The sequence below is a fragment of the Eleutherodactylus coqui genome, chromosome 4, assembly GCF_035609145.1.
Source record: "Eleutherodactylus coqui strain aEleCoq1 chromosome 4, aEleCoq1.hap1, whole genome shotgun sequence".
Classification (NCBI taxonomy): domain Eukaryota; kingdom Metazoa; phylum Chordata; class Amphibia; order Anura; family Eleutherodactylidae; genus Eleutherodactylus; species Eleutherodactylus coqui.
In genome coordinates this window covers 261,407,833-261,421,990 of record NC_089840.1, presented here as the reverse complement: position 1 = coordinate 261,421,990, position 14,158 = coordinate 261,407,833, and the positions used below count along the sequence as shown (strand labels likewise).

The 14,158-nt window shown below is 43.2% G+C and overlaps 1 protein-coding gene across 1 annotated transcript in view; it reads right to left on the bottom strand.

Annotated features, from left to right (window-relative positions):
- Positions 1–13,573, bottom strand: part of TCERG1L (transcription elongation regulator 1 like) — a 256,994-nt gene extending 243,421 nt beyond the window's left edge. The window contains exon 1 of the mRNA XM_066601194.1: positions 13,153–13,573. Within this exon, the coding sequence (XP_066457291.1) occupies positions 13,153–13,422 (270 nt within the window). The 5' untranslated portion in view covers positions 13,423–13,573. The remainder of the gene's footprint in view (positions 1–13,152) is intronic.
- Between the last annotated feature and the right edge of the window lie 585 nt (positions 13,574–14,158).

Sequence of the window (14,158 nt, the reverse complement as noted above, 5' to 3'; positions counted from 1 at the left end):
CAGTCCTTTGTATTAGTAGCTTTCTCTGCTCTCCTCTACCATCCCCGGCATTGTCATACAGTCCTTTGTATTAGTAGCTTTCTCTGCTCTCCTCTACCATCCCCGGAGTTGTCATACAACCCTTTGTATTAGTAGCTTTCTCTGCTCTCTATCTTCTGGACCTTCTTCACCAACCCCCAACACATAGCTTTTAAGATCCTACAATAATTGACACTTTAGGACAGACACATGTCGTATCGAAACTCTTTTATGGTTAGATAAAGAAAAATATTTTGGGACATTTAGTGCAAAAAATGCATTTTCAATGGTAAGACATAAAAACAGATGCTGATAGTGAGTAACAATATACAGAATTGAATTGCAAACACAAATAAGTACAGATGTTGCAGATGCTGCACTGCCAGCAGATGTTTGCCAATATCCTATTAGTAACATAACTGCTTAATTGTAAAACATAAAAGTGCAGCTCTCACAGAAAATAAAACGCATTGCTTTACCTCATATGACCAATAAATGCCAGTCTATTAATATAATATGGCTCTGGCAGCTCTCACTCTCTGTCCACAGCCACCACAGATGGGCCTCATACATAGGGCCGTATTACAGCTCCATAGAGCCTCCGAGTTGCAAGGAGCCATAATAGACCTCTATGAGTTCATACTTTAGCTCTGTTTGCCTTCAATTACATATTGAGTCTTTCTTCTGGAAGAAAAATCATGCACTATTCCATCAGATGCCATATTACAGGTGTATTCTTCCCTAGGGGCACTATGTGATAAGGGAACACAGACTCAGGGCACCGTATATTGAAGGTGGCGCACAGTCCCCTGAATATGTCCTGCTATGAGCATGAGACCTTAGAGTAAAGGCAGAATCTGACGTGTATTTTTTGCTGCCTCGATTTTGACAATACAACAGGGTACGAATGCTTCCATGCCCACCCGTATCACATCTTGTATCCAGGTTAGAGGTGGTACAACAGGGTACTAGAGCCTCCATACCCGCCCATATCACATCTTGTATCCAAGCTAAAGGTGGTACAACAGGGTACTAGAGCCTCCATGCCTGCCTTTATTACATCTTGTATCCAATCTAGATGTGATACAACAGGGTACTAGAGCCTCCATGCCCGCCCGTATCACATCTTGTATCCAAGCTAGAGGTGGTACAACAGGGTACTAGAGCCTCCATACCCGTCCACATCACATCTTGTATCTAAGCTAGAGGTGGTACAACAGGGTACTAGAGCCTCCATGCCCGCCCGTATCACATCTTGTATCCAAGCTAGATGCGATACAACAGGGTACCAGAGCCTCCTTGCCCACCTGTATCACATCTTGTATCCAAGCTAGAGGCGGTACAACAGGGTACTAGAGCCTCCATGCCCACCTGTATCACATCTTGTATTCAAGCTAGAGGCGATACAACAGGGTACTAAAGCCTTCATGCCCGCCAGTATCACATCATGTATCCAAGCTAAAGGGGGTACAACAGGGTACTAGAGCCTCCATGACTACCTGTATCACATCCTGTATCCAAGCTAGAGGTGGTACTAGAGCCTCCATGCTCGCCTGTATCACATCTTGTATCCAAGCTAGAGGTGATACAACAGGGTACTAGAGCCTACATGCCCACCTGTATCACATCTTATATCCAAGCTAGAGGTGATACAACAGGGTACTAGAGCCTCCATGCCCGCTAGTATCACATCTTGTATCCCAGCTAGCGGCGATACAACAGGGTACTAGAGCCTCCATGCCTACCCGTATCACATCTTGTATCCAATATAGAGGCGCTACAGATGTGGCGATATAACGTATAAGTCCAAGGGTTCCACTAAAGCAGCACCTATAGGTTGTATGTATGGGCATTCCATATGCATTTTTAATAATGGATTAGTCTCTACATAGTCACAGTATGGGATTCTTTTTAGGGTAATGCCGCATTACCAAGGTGAATTGTAATGCCGAATTGTCAATTTAGTTGTAAATTTCCAAGAGGAGTGACAGAGGAACACCACAATGTGCAGTTCTAATAAAATATGCCCCATATTTGTTATTTTATAGGGAATTATATTTACCAAGATGCAAATACTTGACTATCTGACCTATGTAACAACACAATGGCCACTTATTAAAGGGTTTTTTCCACTAAAGACATTTGTCACCTATCCACAGGACAGGAGATAAATGTTCGACCTCGGATCCCCACTGACCATGTGAATGGAGCAACGGTGTACAAGTTCGATGCCCCCTTCATTCTCTTTTATGACACAAACGGAGGTACGAAGGTAGAAAAGTTTTACTTGACTGTAATAACTTTCTGCAGCATGTTATCAATTCTCTAGCAACTAAAAAGCTATTGTTATCATCTCTTAATACGGCAAAAAAGCTATTGCTACATTATATTAGCACATCAAAGCCATTAAAAAGCTATTGAAAAGGCTTATACATTTTGGCATGAAAGTTATCTTAACGCATTAAAAGTCAAATTAAACTTTCCTATATCTGTTGTTGAGCGCATCAATCTCCCCCTGTTCCACAGAAGTGAATGGAGCAGCTATTGAGCATGGACTACATTACTCCATTCACAAGGGGATTCACAAACCCCACCCAATCTCATGATTGTTGGGGGTCCCAATGTCAGACCCCAGCATTCATGCCTTAAAGGGGTTGTCCCGCGCCGAAACGTTTTTTTTTTTTTTTTCAATAGCCCCCCCGTTCGGCGCGAGACAAACCCGATGCAGGGGTTAAAACAAAAAACCGGATAGTGCTTACCTGAATCCCCGCGCTCCGGTGACTTCTTACTTACCTTGCGAAGATGGCCGCCGGGATCTTCACCCTCCGTGGACCGCAGGTCTTCTGTGCGGTCCATTGCCGATTCCAGCCTCCTGATTGGCTGGAATCGGCACGTGACGGGGCGGAGCTACGAGGAGCCGCTCTCCGGCACGAGCGGCCCCATTCAGAAAGGAAGAAGACCGGACTGCGCAAGCGCGTCTAATCGGGCGATTAGACGCTGAAAATTAGACGGCACCATGGAGACGAGGACGCTAGCAACGGAACAGGTAAGTGAATAACTTCTGTATGGCTCATAATTAATGCACAATGTACATTACAAAGTGCATTAATATGGCCATACAGAAGTGTATACCCCCACTTTGTTTCGCGGGACAACCCCTTTAATTCCCCATCCTGTGCATGCCATCAGGAAACATGGTGATTGAGCCTGCCCTGCAATGTATCAGGAGATGCATATTTGGCTTCTTTTTCTGTGAGTTATGTCTTTGTGCATTTTTTCTCTCACCTCGGTGATTCTAATCTAGTTAATAGTGAGATAGTGTCGGTTCTGACATATGCATGGTGGCCTTGCCGTGGCACATCAGCTTATGTGTTTTGGCCAAAATGCTAACACCCGCATTTATCAGTATTTTTTTTCACTATAGATGTAGAGGGAGCCAACATGGGTTGTAATCCTGTATAGTGTGGCACACTTATCTATGGCTGACATCTTTGGTATCGGTTCACATGTGCAGACTATTTTGTCTGCAGTCACCCCAACTCTGCCCCAATTTGGTTTGAGGTGTGTGGCTGCATTCTAGCCTGTACTAAACAATTGTAATCTGGATCTCTGCATGCTATCAGGGAACATGGTGATTGAGCCTGCCCTGCAATGTAACAGGGGATGCATATTTGGCTTCTTTTTCTGTGAGTTACGTCTTTGCACATTTTTTCTCACCTATGTGAATTTAATCCCTTTAATAAAAGGAGGGGTATCACATGGGTCTTTTTCACTCAGTTTTGATTTAAATTCTAGTTCTTTAAGTATAAGGCCTCATGGGGTAGCCATGACATGGCCAGCATTCATCCAAAAACCACATGTGTGCTGTAAGTTGATTGCTGCTATGTAGTTGATCTGAGAGGATGCGCCAAAAATTGCACCAGAATTGCTGCATGCGTCAAAATTTACAGCAAAGTTTGGCACAAGAAAACTGAGCATTCTCACTGGATTGATGATGAATGGTGAATGCTCTGATATAAAAAAGACAAATTCTTGCTGCATAGTGATGTGAGCAAAGGCTGGACAGAGAAAGGAAAGACTTCTGGCTGTGAGGATAAGAAGAACAGGGCTAGTGAGGAGAGACTACCAAGCTGCCAGCTGTGCTTTGCCAGAACTGGAAAGAAGGTCCTAGAGATGGTTCACAGAGCTGTCTAAGGACGAGAGAGAGCAGCATACTTTGTCCCTGAGTTGGAGAAGAGACAGACAAAGAAACTGAGGGAGGAGCAGAGAGGAGCACTACCAACCCCCAATCAATGCTTAAAACCCCTGGGGTGGGTAGAAGCTGCGAGCTCAACACAACAAACTGTAAGTGAGGTCGGTCTCAAAGGACATGGGGTGTGCACACTAGAAATAGGCTTGCTGCAGGGGATAAAGACTGATTTGAGTGAATTGCACTGTTGCCAAGGAGATAACTTCTGAATCCCTCTAGTTTGTGGACTGAGATATTTTGCAAGTTGGACAGTCAACAACATTGGAGGTGGAGGAGTTTTAACCCCAAAAGGGAAGTTGTGCATTACATTTTCTAATCTGTATTTCTCTGGGTCAATATCAATATTAAATGAGAGCTATAGATTTTTTTTTAATGAGCTATTACTACAGATTGCTCAAAAGGTATTATTTTTCCCGTTTTAATTAAAAGTAGATAGCACATACGTATCCAAAGGTATATGTTTAATTCCATAGTTATTTTTATTACATTGTTCACTTTTATTCCATTATTTCTAAATAAATATTGTACAGTTTGGTTACTCCATCTGCTGCGTTGTATCCTGAATCCTACATCACTACACGACAGTTACACGATTTTACAGATATTGGTGTTACCCGCCAAACCATGCAGCCGTTACAATGAATATGAATACTACAGTCACATGCCACAATATTCATGTCAATGCTGCCCTATGTAGCCTTACCCATGGATACCTTATGCTTCGTTAGAATAGGCTCCCAGTGCACATAATCTCTATGCCTTCACCAAAGCTTTCCATTTCATGCTCAAGGACATCCCAACATTCTGTAACATAGTCATAAAATAATCTATAATTAGAGATGAGCGAACGTACTCGTTTCGAGTATTTACTCGATCGAGCACCGCGATTTTCGAGTACTTCAATACTCGGGTGAAAAGATTTGGGGGGCGCCGGGGGGCGGGGGGAGGCGTGGCAGCGCAGGGGGTAGCAGCGGGGAACAGGGGGGAGCCCTCTCTCTTTCCCTCCCCAACCCCACTCCCCGCTGCAACCCCCCACTCACCCACGGCGCCCCCCGAATCTTTTCGCCCGAGTACGGAAGTACTCGAAAATCGCGGTGCTCGGGCGAAAAATGGGCGTGGCCGAGTAGGCTCGCTCATCTCTATCCATAATCCATCTAAATGGCTAATCTTTTTATAATCTGTAGTTTATGTGATCAAGCAATTTCAAATCAAATCGTAGACCTTTGTCTTGGAGCACCAAGCACAGGAAGTGGATCAAGATTAGTCATCACTTCTGGCCAAACAATTGTGCTGCTAACCAGTCTACTGTTGAGAAAATTAAGATTTGGCTTGTTAGATTTAAAAGGGTTTTCCATGCTGCCAGACACCTTTTGATAACAATTATCAACTGGTTGTACATAGGATTGGGCATGTTTAAGGGTTTTTCCATGCAAAATACTATTGATGACCTGTGGTCAAGATCGTTGATCGGCTGGGATCCACTACTTGGAGTCCTAGTCGGCAACACACAGGAGTCAGAGTGGAAGCTATTGCTCTGACCCCTGTGTAGTTGCTTGCGCTTGTATTTGCAGGCACAGCCCCCATTGATTTCAAAAGAACTACATCTGCAGTTACAAGCACAGGCCACTACACATCAATAGTATTTAGCATGGAAAACCCAGTTAACATGCCCAATCATTTGTACAACCAGGTGATAAGTGTTGTCAAAGGTATGTGGCAGCTGCTATTCTTCCTATGACAACTACCATGGATACTTGACTATCAAACTGATTAGATTTTAGAAATATATTATTTCAACATGTAGTTTATACACACATTGTAAAAAAAATCCCCCCCAAGAAGTAGTTATAAAAAAGTAATGAAACTTTCTTTGTGTGATTGTAGCATTGATATAAGTAAGTGATATATATATATATATATATATATATGTGTGTGTGTGTGTGTGTGTGTGTGTGTGTGTGAAAGCCCTCACTGACTGACTCTCCACTAATTCTCTAACTTCCCAGTGTCGTACAAATATGAAATTTGGTATGATCATTCTTTAGGCCCTAAATAGGAGAAGTAAAGGGGTCATAACTCGATTATTCAATGCTAAGTGCAAAAGTATTGGCACCCCTATGTAATGTACCTAATCTAATTCTCTAACTTGCCGATGTCGTACAAACACGAAATTTGGCATGGCCATTCTTTAGGTCTTCAATAGGAAAAGTAAAGGGGTCACAACTCGGTTATTCAATGCTAATTGCTAAAGTAAATACACCCCTATGTAATGTAACTTCCTGGTGTCATGCAAGCGTGAAATTTGGCACAAGCATTCTTTAGGTCCTAAATGAGGGGAGTGGGAGGGGTGGCACATTCTGCAGAGGGGCATCAGTACATGCAGCCTGATGAGAATCTAACGCTTCTCTAAAATATGTGTATACATATTTTATTTCTCAGTCCTGCTAAAGTAACCTTGACTTCATTAAATTTTCCGTGCTTGTTTTCACACACGATTGTAACATAATGCACCCCCTTTTGTAAGTGGCAGGGGGGGGGGGGGCATTATGTTACGATCCTGACCAAGGCAGACTTTGTACACACACGGGTTTCAAGCAACTGACCCTGTGCTATCGGGAGGTTGACCTGGCCCTACCTAAGCGGGGACATTGCCTTAATAAGGGCAACCCAGCGGTCTACAGATCTGGGCCCTAGCTGATCCTAGGAGCCACGCACCAGAACAGGACGCATTTACATGCCACATGACAGGGACTAAACAACAGGACACACAGAGCCAGAATACACAGCATACAGCAGCAACAATGCAAACACTAATAGCAGATAGGAAGCTGAATATAAATACCAGGTATTAGTTGATATTTTGTATAAGACGTGGAAGCTAGCAGGCCACTTCACGGCTCCTGGTTATACCGCTAGTCCCTACACTAACCAGGAGTCCAACAGAACCGGACACAGTTCACACAGAATGCTGCGACAGGGCAGGACACAGATAGCAGGTCACACAGTAAACTAACACAAAACTGACAGAATATAAACAAACAAACAAACATGAACCAGCAAGACACAGATCACACAGCAAAATTCAACAGACAAGAATTCATGACTGCTCACCCTAAACACCAGATAGAGACTGACCAGGAGCTGGGTTTATATGTGAGCACAGACCCAGAAGATTGGCTAGCAGGAAGTACCACACCCAGCCAACTCAATCATTAACCCTGAGAGTGCTGTGCTGCTAGGAAGCTTAGAACTACAGATCCCAGCAGCACACGTAACAGTATCCTGCAGCATATCGATTAACATTTGCTGTAATTGAGCCTCTAAATTGTACAAATCCATAGGCTGTTGAAGTTGGCCCACCAGATGTCCCATACATGCATTATTGGTGATAAATCTGGTTAATGGGTGGCTACGGAAGTGTGACAATGTTGAGGGGACATTCCTGTGACCCCCTTGTTTGTACTGCGGAGTGCTATCCTGCTGGAAAATGCCTCTTGGAAGTTGCAATAACTGTCGTATGCGATGGTCCCCCAGACCATCACACCAGCAGTGGGGGCAGTGTGCTGCTCCACAGCAAAGCCAGGATTGAGGCGCTCACCCTAAGGTCTCCAGACACGAATATGGTCGTCATCAGAGCTCAAACTAAACCTCGATTCATTGCTGAAGACAACCCAGTTCCACTCTGTAGCAGTCAAGTTTTGCCGGTTACTGACACCACTGCAAATGGAGGCGACAGTGGGTGTCTAAGGCAGTACGCGTAATTGGCACAGTGAGACCAAATGTCCTTTAGCCAAGCACTTGCAAATGGTTCCGACAGACACAAGGGTGTAACGATGGCGCCAACTGTCTCTGGATGGCGGACAATGAAACAGTTGGAGCTGCTCATGCTTGTCGGAAGATCAGACACTCCTCTTTACTGGTGGTCTGTAGGGGGTGTCCTGAGCCCGTTTGCCTTGTATGCCCTCACATATCCACTGGTCCAAACACCTCCTAACAGTCTGTTCAGAACGGCCCAGTTGGCAGACAGTTCGTTGATACGACCATCCAGCTTCTTACATCCCAATAATACGCCCCTCTCAGACTCTGGTAACGGGGTGAAATCTCTTCTCTGCATCGTAGAGGCATCTAGTGGCCAACAAGCTCTACACAAGCTGAAGAAGAGGTCACTACACACAAGGAACCTCCGAGAGCCTCTTATAGGGGAACCACTTATAGGGCCTCCGGTGACAAGACCGTTCATCTAATCACTCCACAACTCTCATCATTAGTATATCTGCCTGAGATGGAACTGCATGCCGAGTTTTGCAGCAAAACGACAACTTCTTCTGTTTTTGACACAGAATATATATGTCAGTGCTTTAAAATGTGATAAACTTTACAGGGAAATCTACATGGTGGCAAAGAAATTATACTGTGGGAAGAAGCGTCCTGCATTACTTGGAAAAACACAATTTATTCTTGTTGTTAGATGTGTTAAATGCTTATTAATTCTGTTTACAAACTTGTGCATATGTGATAGTCGGGCCACTCTCACACATACGTTCAGAAAACACCACTCAAAATCCCAGCATTCTTACCGCAATTTGGAGTGGCATTCTTGAATGCATACCACAATATTTGACAGCGCTTTTTAACGCACCCCATCATTGTAATGGGTGAGGAGGCGCGTTAAGGAGCACTAAAAGCTTCAAAAATAGAACAGACAGCACTCAAAAACTGTGACGTTTGAAATGCCGCATACCAACACATGTCTGCGAGAAGTCATTGAAACCAATGGCGGCATTGTCCCGCAGCGCTCGGCACGCTGCACTAATTGCGGTAAAAAGCAGCGTGTGTGAGATTGGCCTCAGTGTGATAACTAGAAAAAGTGCAAATTCCTTTATTTACCCAAAATACATTTTTGTGCTGAAATATTGCTCTGAAGTGCTGGCCACTAGGGGGTCTCCTTTGCTGTCCACTGCCTATTGTCAAGTGAAGTCTGTTTCTAGTAACAGGATGTGGAGGAGGATGATATTGTATGCTGCACATTTAAGTCTATAGAGAGTGGAGGAGTAAAAGGGGAGGAGGAAGCTGCTGCAGAGGTAGAGGGACTAACACGAATATGGCTATTGCAGTTAGCAGTAAGCGATTTACTGTCTTACAGCTAATGAAATCGCATCTACACTACTCTGTACTGTTACAGAGATTTAGGAAGTGGAATCTGCCATGTCCTCTGTGTGAAGTATACAGAAGACACCATTTCAGCAGGCTCCTCCCACCAGCTCAGGGACAAGTGAGAATTAGATATAGAGCCAGTGGAGGAGAAAACTGGTAATAAATGCAGGATACAAGTCATAAAATGACCAGTTATAGTGTTATTCCTCATGTACACAACAGCTTATTAGGAAAAGTCACCAGAAAAGTCAGGTCGACTTTAAGGTTGCCACAGCACCTCTCACTCATATGTAAATTACTATTATCTAATCAGACTCATCCCCAGCTTCTTTGCCCTATTCCACGCAAGCCTATTCTCTTATTTCCATCTCGTTGCTGTTACTTCCCAGCTTTGCTTTTAAGCTTAACCCTTTCCAATCCACTGTCTGCCGTCTGAAGACATTCTGATTGAAGGCTGTACGCAGCTCCAATGTCGGAAGACGTCCGGCAGGGTATTCTTACTGTATATTACTGGCCGCTCTGTTGTTGGGGGGGGGGGGGGGCTCTCCAGCATGTCCCATACCGCAGTACTGGCTCTAACCAGCAGATGGCGCCATTGTATAATGGCAGAAAGAGAAAGCCCCCTAGGAAACCCTGAATCCAAAATTGGATTGCAAGGGGTTAACATTTTAGAAAACTATCCTCTAATGGGCGGAGAATGACATCTTTGTGGATCAATAAAAGGATGTCCACCCAAGTTTGCATATATTTAGCTATCTCTACACACCCTTGCACATGGCAAAGCTGTGTGCACAAATCCTGTATGTCACTACCATATCACTGGCCCATAGATAGTTCTAGTGCTGTCATATATTGGCACCGTATTCTTCACCAAAGCACTACTTCTCTGTAAGACCTCTATAATACAGCATGTGATAATCTGCATATAGGCACTATATTAGGATCCATCTAACACAGGTCCATAATACAGACTTGGTCCTTATGGGCTAAACATTTGCAGTCAGCGTATAGCAGTTAATTCATACAACGCTGTCCCCAACCCCTTAGGAATCTACTATGCACTGTGACTTGAATACATTTACTCAATCACTTGCAGACTAATATGTACAGAATTGTGAAACCTCATTAAGATGACCTATCAATGGTACAAAGCAAAGTAATCTTCTAGGGGAATGGTCTCCTCAAAGAATCTTCTAGGGTATGGTCTTGTCAAAGAAGATGCCCAGAATACATAGTATAAGTTGGAACAGGGGTGGTCGGCTGCAGATCATTCACTGCACAACTACCTTGGAAATAGGTAGGAAATAGCTCTTTAAAGGGATACAACATTCTGTCTTTTGAACCTATTGAATGCAAACTATTATCAACCATCGGAGATTGTAGTAATGGGATTTCTAGAATACTGCTGTCAGTGTTGATGTATAATGGGGCTAGCTTGCATTCAGGTACAGCATGAACACATAGAACACTATATACTTTGTCAAAGGGCACAGTTAGTATGCCGGTGGGTCATGTGCTTTAAGTGCCAAGGGACGCCAACAACCCCTGGCACTAAGAACTAATATTATCTGGGTAGCCATGGCCCCTGAGGTCTGCTGTCCAGGATATATGCTTACATAAGCCTGACCAATCACCTACCAACTCCTATTTACCCAGTAGGGTAGATTTTCATCATTGACTCTGTGGATGATTTCTGGTGAACTACTATATACACAAATAAGTTACAATGTGTAGTTGAACTGAGTTTGTTGCTTGGCATGTTTGACAGAGGACTGCACGTAAACCTATTACCTTGGAGTATTAAAGGGGCGCTTCAAGAGTAAAAAAAAAAATTATGGACAGAGAATGGGTTACAATGAAAAAAAACAAAAACATACTGACCACTCAAAGCCCCCCCGGGTCCAGCACAGGAGCCCTGGTCCTTGTCCCTCTGGTCCCTGAAGAAGCTTCATAAGTTATATGCTGTTCATTGTGCACATGACTGCTCAGGCAATCCCAGGCTTCAGAGGTCACGTGGCGTTCACGGCGATGTCACCGTTGAAGTTTACCTTAAGCTGAGTGGTCATGCGCTCAACGAACGGCACGTGATGCAGAACCGGAACGATGAGGACCGGAGCTCCTGTGCAGGATAGGGAAGGACCTCCTAGCAAGGAGTATGGCTTTGGCTTATGTTTAATTTCAGCCTATTCCCTCCCAATATATATATATATTTTTTTTTGCTGTCGGAAAACCCCTTTAACTAGATTCACAAACATGAAAAAGTGAACTGACAAATTCAGCTCTGCTTCATCTGTATGTATATACCGTAGTCTGTTGACTGTAGAAAACCATATTGAACACATAAAAGAATATTTTGGGGTCTGGGATCCTCTAGTGGTCATTTGTTAGTATGACAAGTCATATGAAAGCATTTAAACCAAACATAGTTAACACTTCAAAGCGTAAAAAAGAAAACAGGAAGCCTTTCCCGAAATGTAGCATTACTGTATTTTTAGTGTGTAGTCACTTTTTGGTTATCATGCAAGATTTTGGCCATAATTTTATATATTTTTAACCAAAGTAATGGAATGATAAAAACTAACCCTGAGAGCACCCAGGTCCACAGCTAAGACTGTGAGCAGAGATGTAGAGAGTTTGCCTTGATGGATAGTTTAATATTGTGGCTCTCATTGTACACAAGTGTTCTCTGTGTGACTCCAAGGAGCTGCTGAATTCCTCAAGACTGATACTGGGGAGCTGTTAGGAAGAGCATCTGCAAACCCGGCGTAAATTGTCACTATAAGTACAGATGCAGCAGAGCTCAGTTTGTTATGAGGTTGAACCCATCATGATGTCTTAACGGGGCAAATTTATTAATCCAACCGCACCAGAATTCTGTCTCAAATGGGCAAAAAAAAAAAGGCACACGGCTACATTTATTATGTAATTTCGACAGTTTTGTAAAGGGGGTGTGGCTTAATGTAGTCGCAAAATCTACCAAATGTATTAAGTAATAATTTATTTTAATTCTACAAATTTATTATAATGCTCCAGTTTTTTTAGAGCAGGAATAATGCTCCAGATTTTCGGAGCAAAACCCCGGTGTGAAGTAAATGTGCTAACAAGTACTAAATCTATCACACAGCATGGACCACTCTGACAGATTTTGGTGCATATTTGTTATCCAACTTGTCTACTTTTATATTCTGCCTTCTTTTAGGATAGTATTAATGAATCTTTCCCACTGTTTTCCTTAGGACTGGAAGTAAGTAGTGACTTACAGTATCACAGTGCCTAAAAAAAAACCACTTTTAATGACAAACTCAGCTCTGCTACATCAGATATCATTTGAATTCCTAATTGAGTGCGGAGAGAAAGAAACTATTAGAAACTGTTATCTGAATTCTGTATCTAAACCAAATGTATCGAAATGACCTGTTACATATTTGTAAATACGGTGTATAAATATAGGATGTTTTATTGTAACCACTTGAGGATGAAATAACAAGGTCTTAAGGATACAGAAACCTCTTAATGCAAAAAAAAATTAGTGCATCCAACTAATTTCAAATGAAATAAATAAATAAATGACAGGATCGATTAAAGGTACATGTATGGAATGATATCCAATGTGTGATCCTATGTGAAATATCATCCGTGTATATACCACACCATGGGTTAGAATTGATATTTTGTATACAGATACCTATTAGATTGCAAATCATGCATATTGAGACTAAGGGGATTTTTACCTGCCCATTTGCCAAAGGAAACTGGTGAACAGCAGGCTCTGGTGCAGTGGGCACTGACATCAAAGGTAGGAAGGGGTCGCAAGGGACTTGCCAGGCAGGTACCCCTTGCAGCAAAGGAGATGGGTGAGGGCAGGATACAATAAATGGAGGGGGCGCCGCACCTATCCGAAAGACACCAGGTGTATCTGGGACCATACAAATCCAGGGAGCTGGTTCAGGATTCACCGGCCAGAGAAAGGGCTGTCGCTTGATTCTTGAAACGGGGAGCATCCTACATCTTATATATCCAACTGCACAAGGATTTTGCCTCCCACAGAATGGGGCTGGACTAGGGATGCTACCACGCTTCCCTTTATCCCGCAATGGAAATCTCCAGTAGTGACTGTGCCTCTAACATCCAGATGCCAGTAAAAGCAGAAGTCCTGCATGCCGCTCTGCTGTGTGGAAGAGAACTGGGAAATAAGACTTCAGTGCTCAGTAGCCAGGCAGGCAGTCTCCTCCCTCCCCATCTCACTTAGCAATTCTCCCCCTCCCTGCTACCCTGCAAGCACATCACACTACTGATGAGTATCTCACATCCCACATCCAGTCCTCATCCTGAACACCACACAGCAGGTGCGAAATAAAACTGCAATAAAGAAATAACGTATACGCGTTCTATACATTAAATAGGATATATGAATTCTGGCGAGTCGTCGCGTCCAAATTTTACTAAATTCGAAAAATTTTAATAACCCTTTCCTGCTGGAGCCCTTTTTCATTTTTTTCATTTTCATTTTTCCATCCCCACTTTAAAAAAAACCCAAAAAAACTTTTTTTTGTTTTTTCTTCCGGCGACATAGGCACACGCTTGTCTTTTTTGGGATGAGTTGTATTTTTCAATAGTACAATCTAATGTATTGGAAAATGTTTACACATTTCTGAGTGGGGTGAGATGGGAAAAAAACAGCAATTTTATGGGTGGGGTAAAAAAGGCGGTATGTTTATTCTGTGGGTCAGTACGATG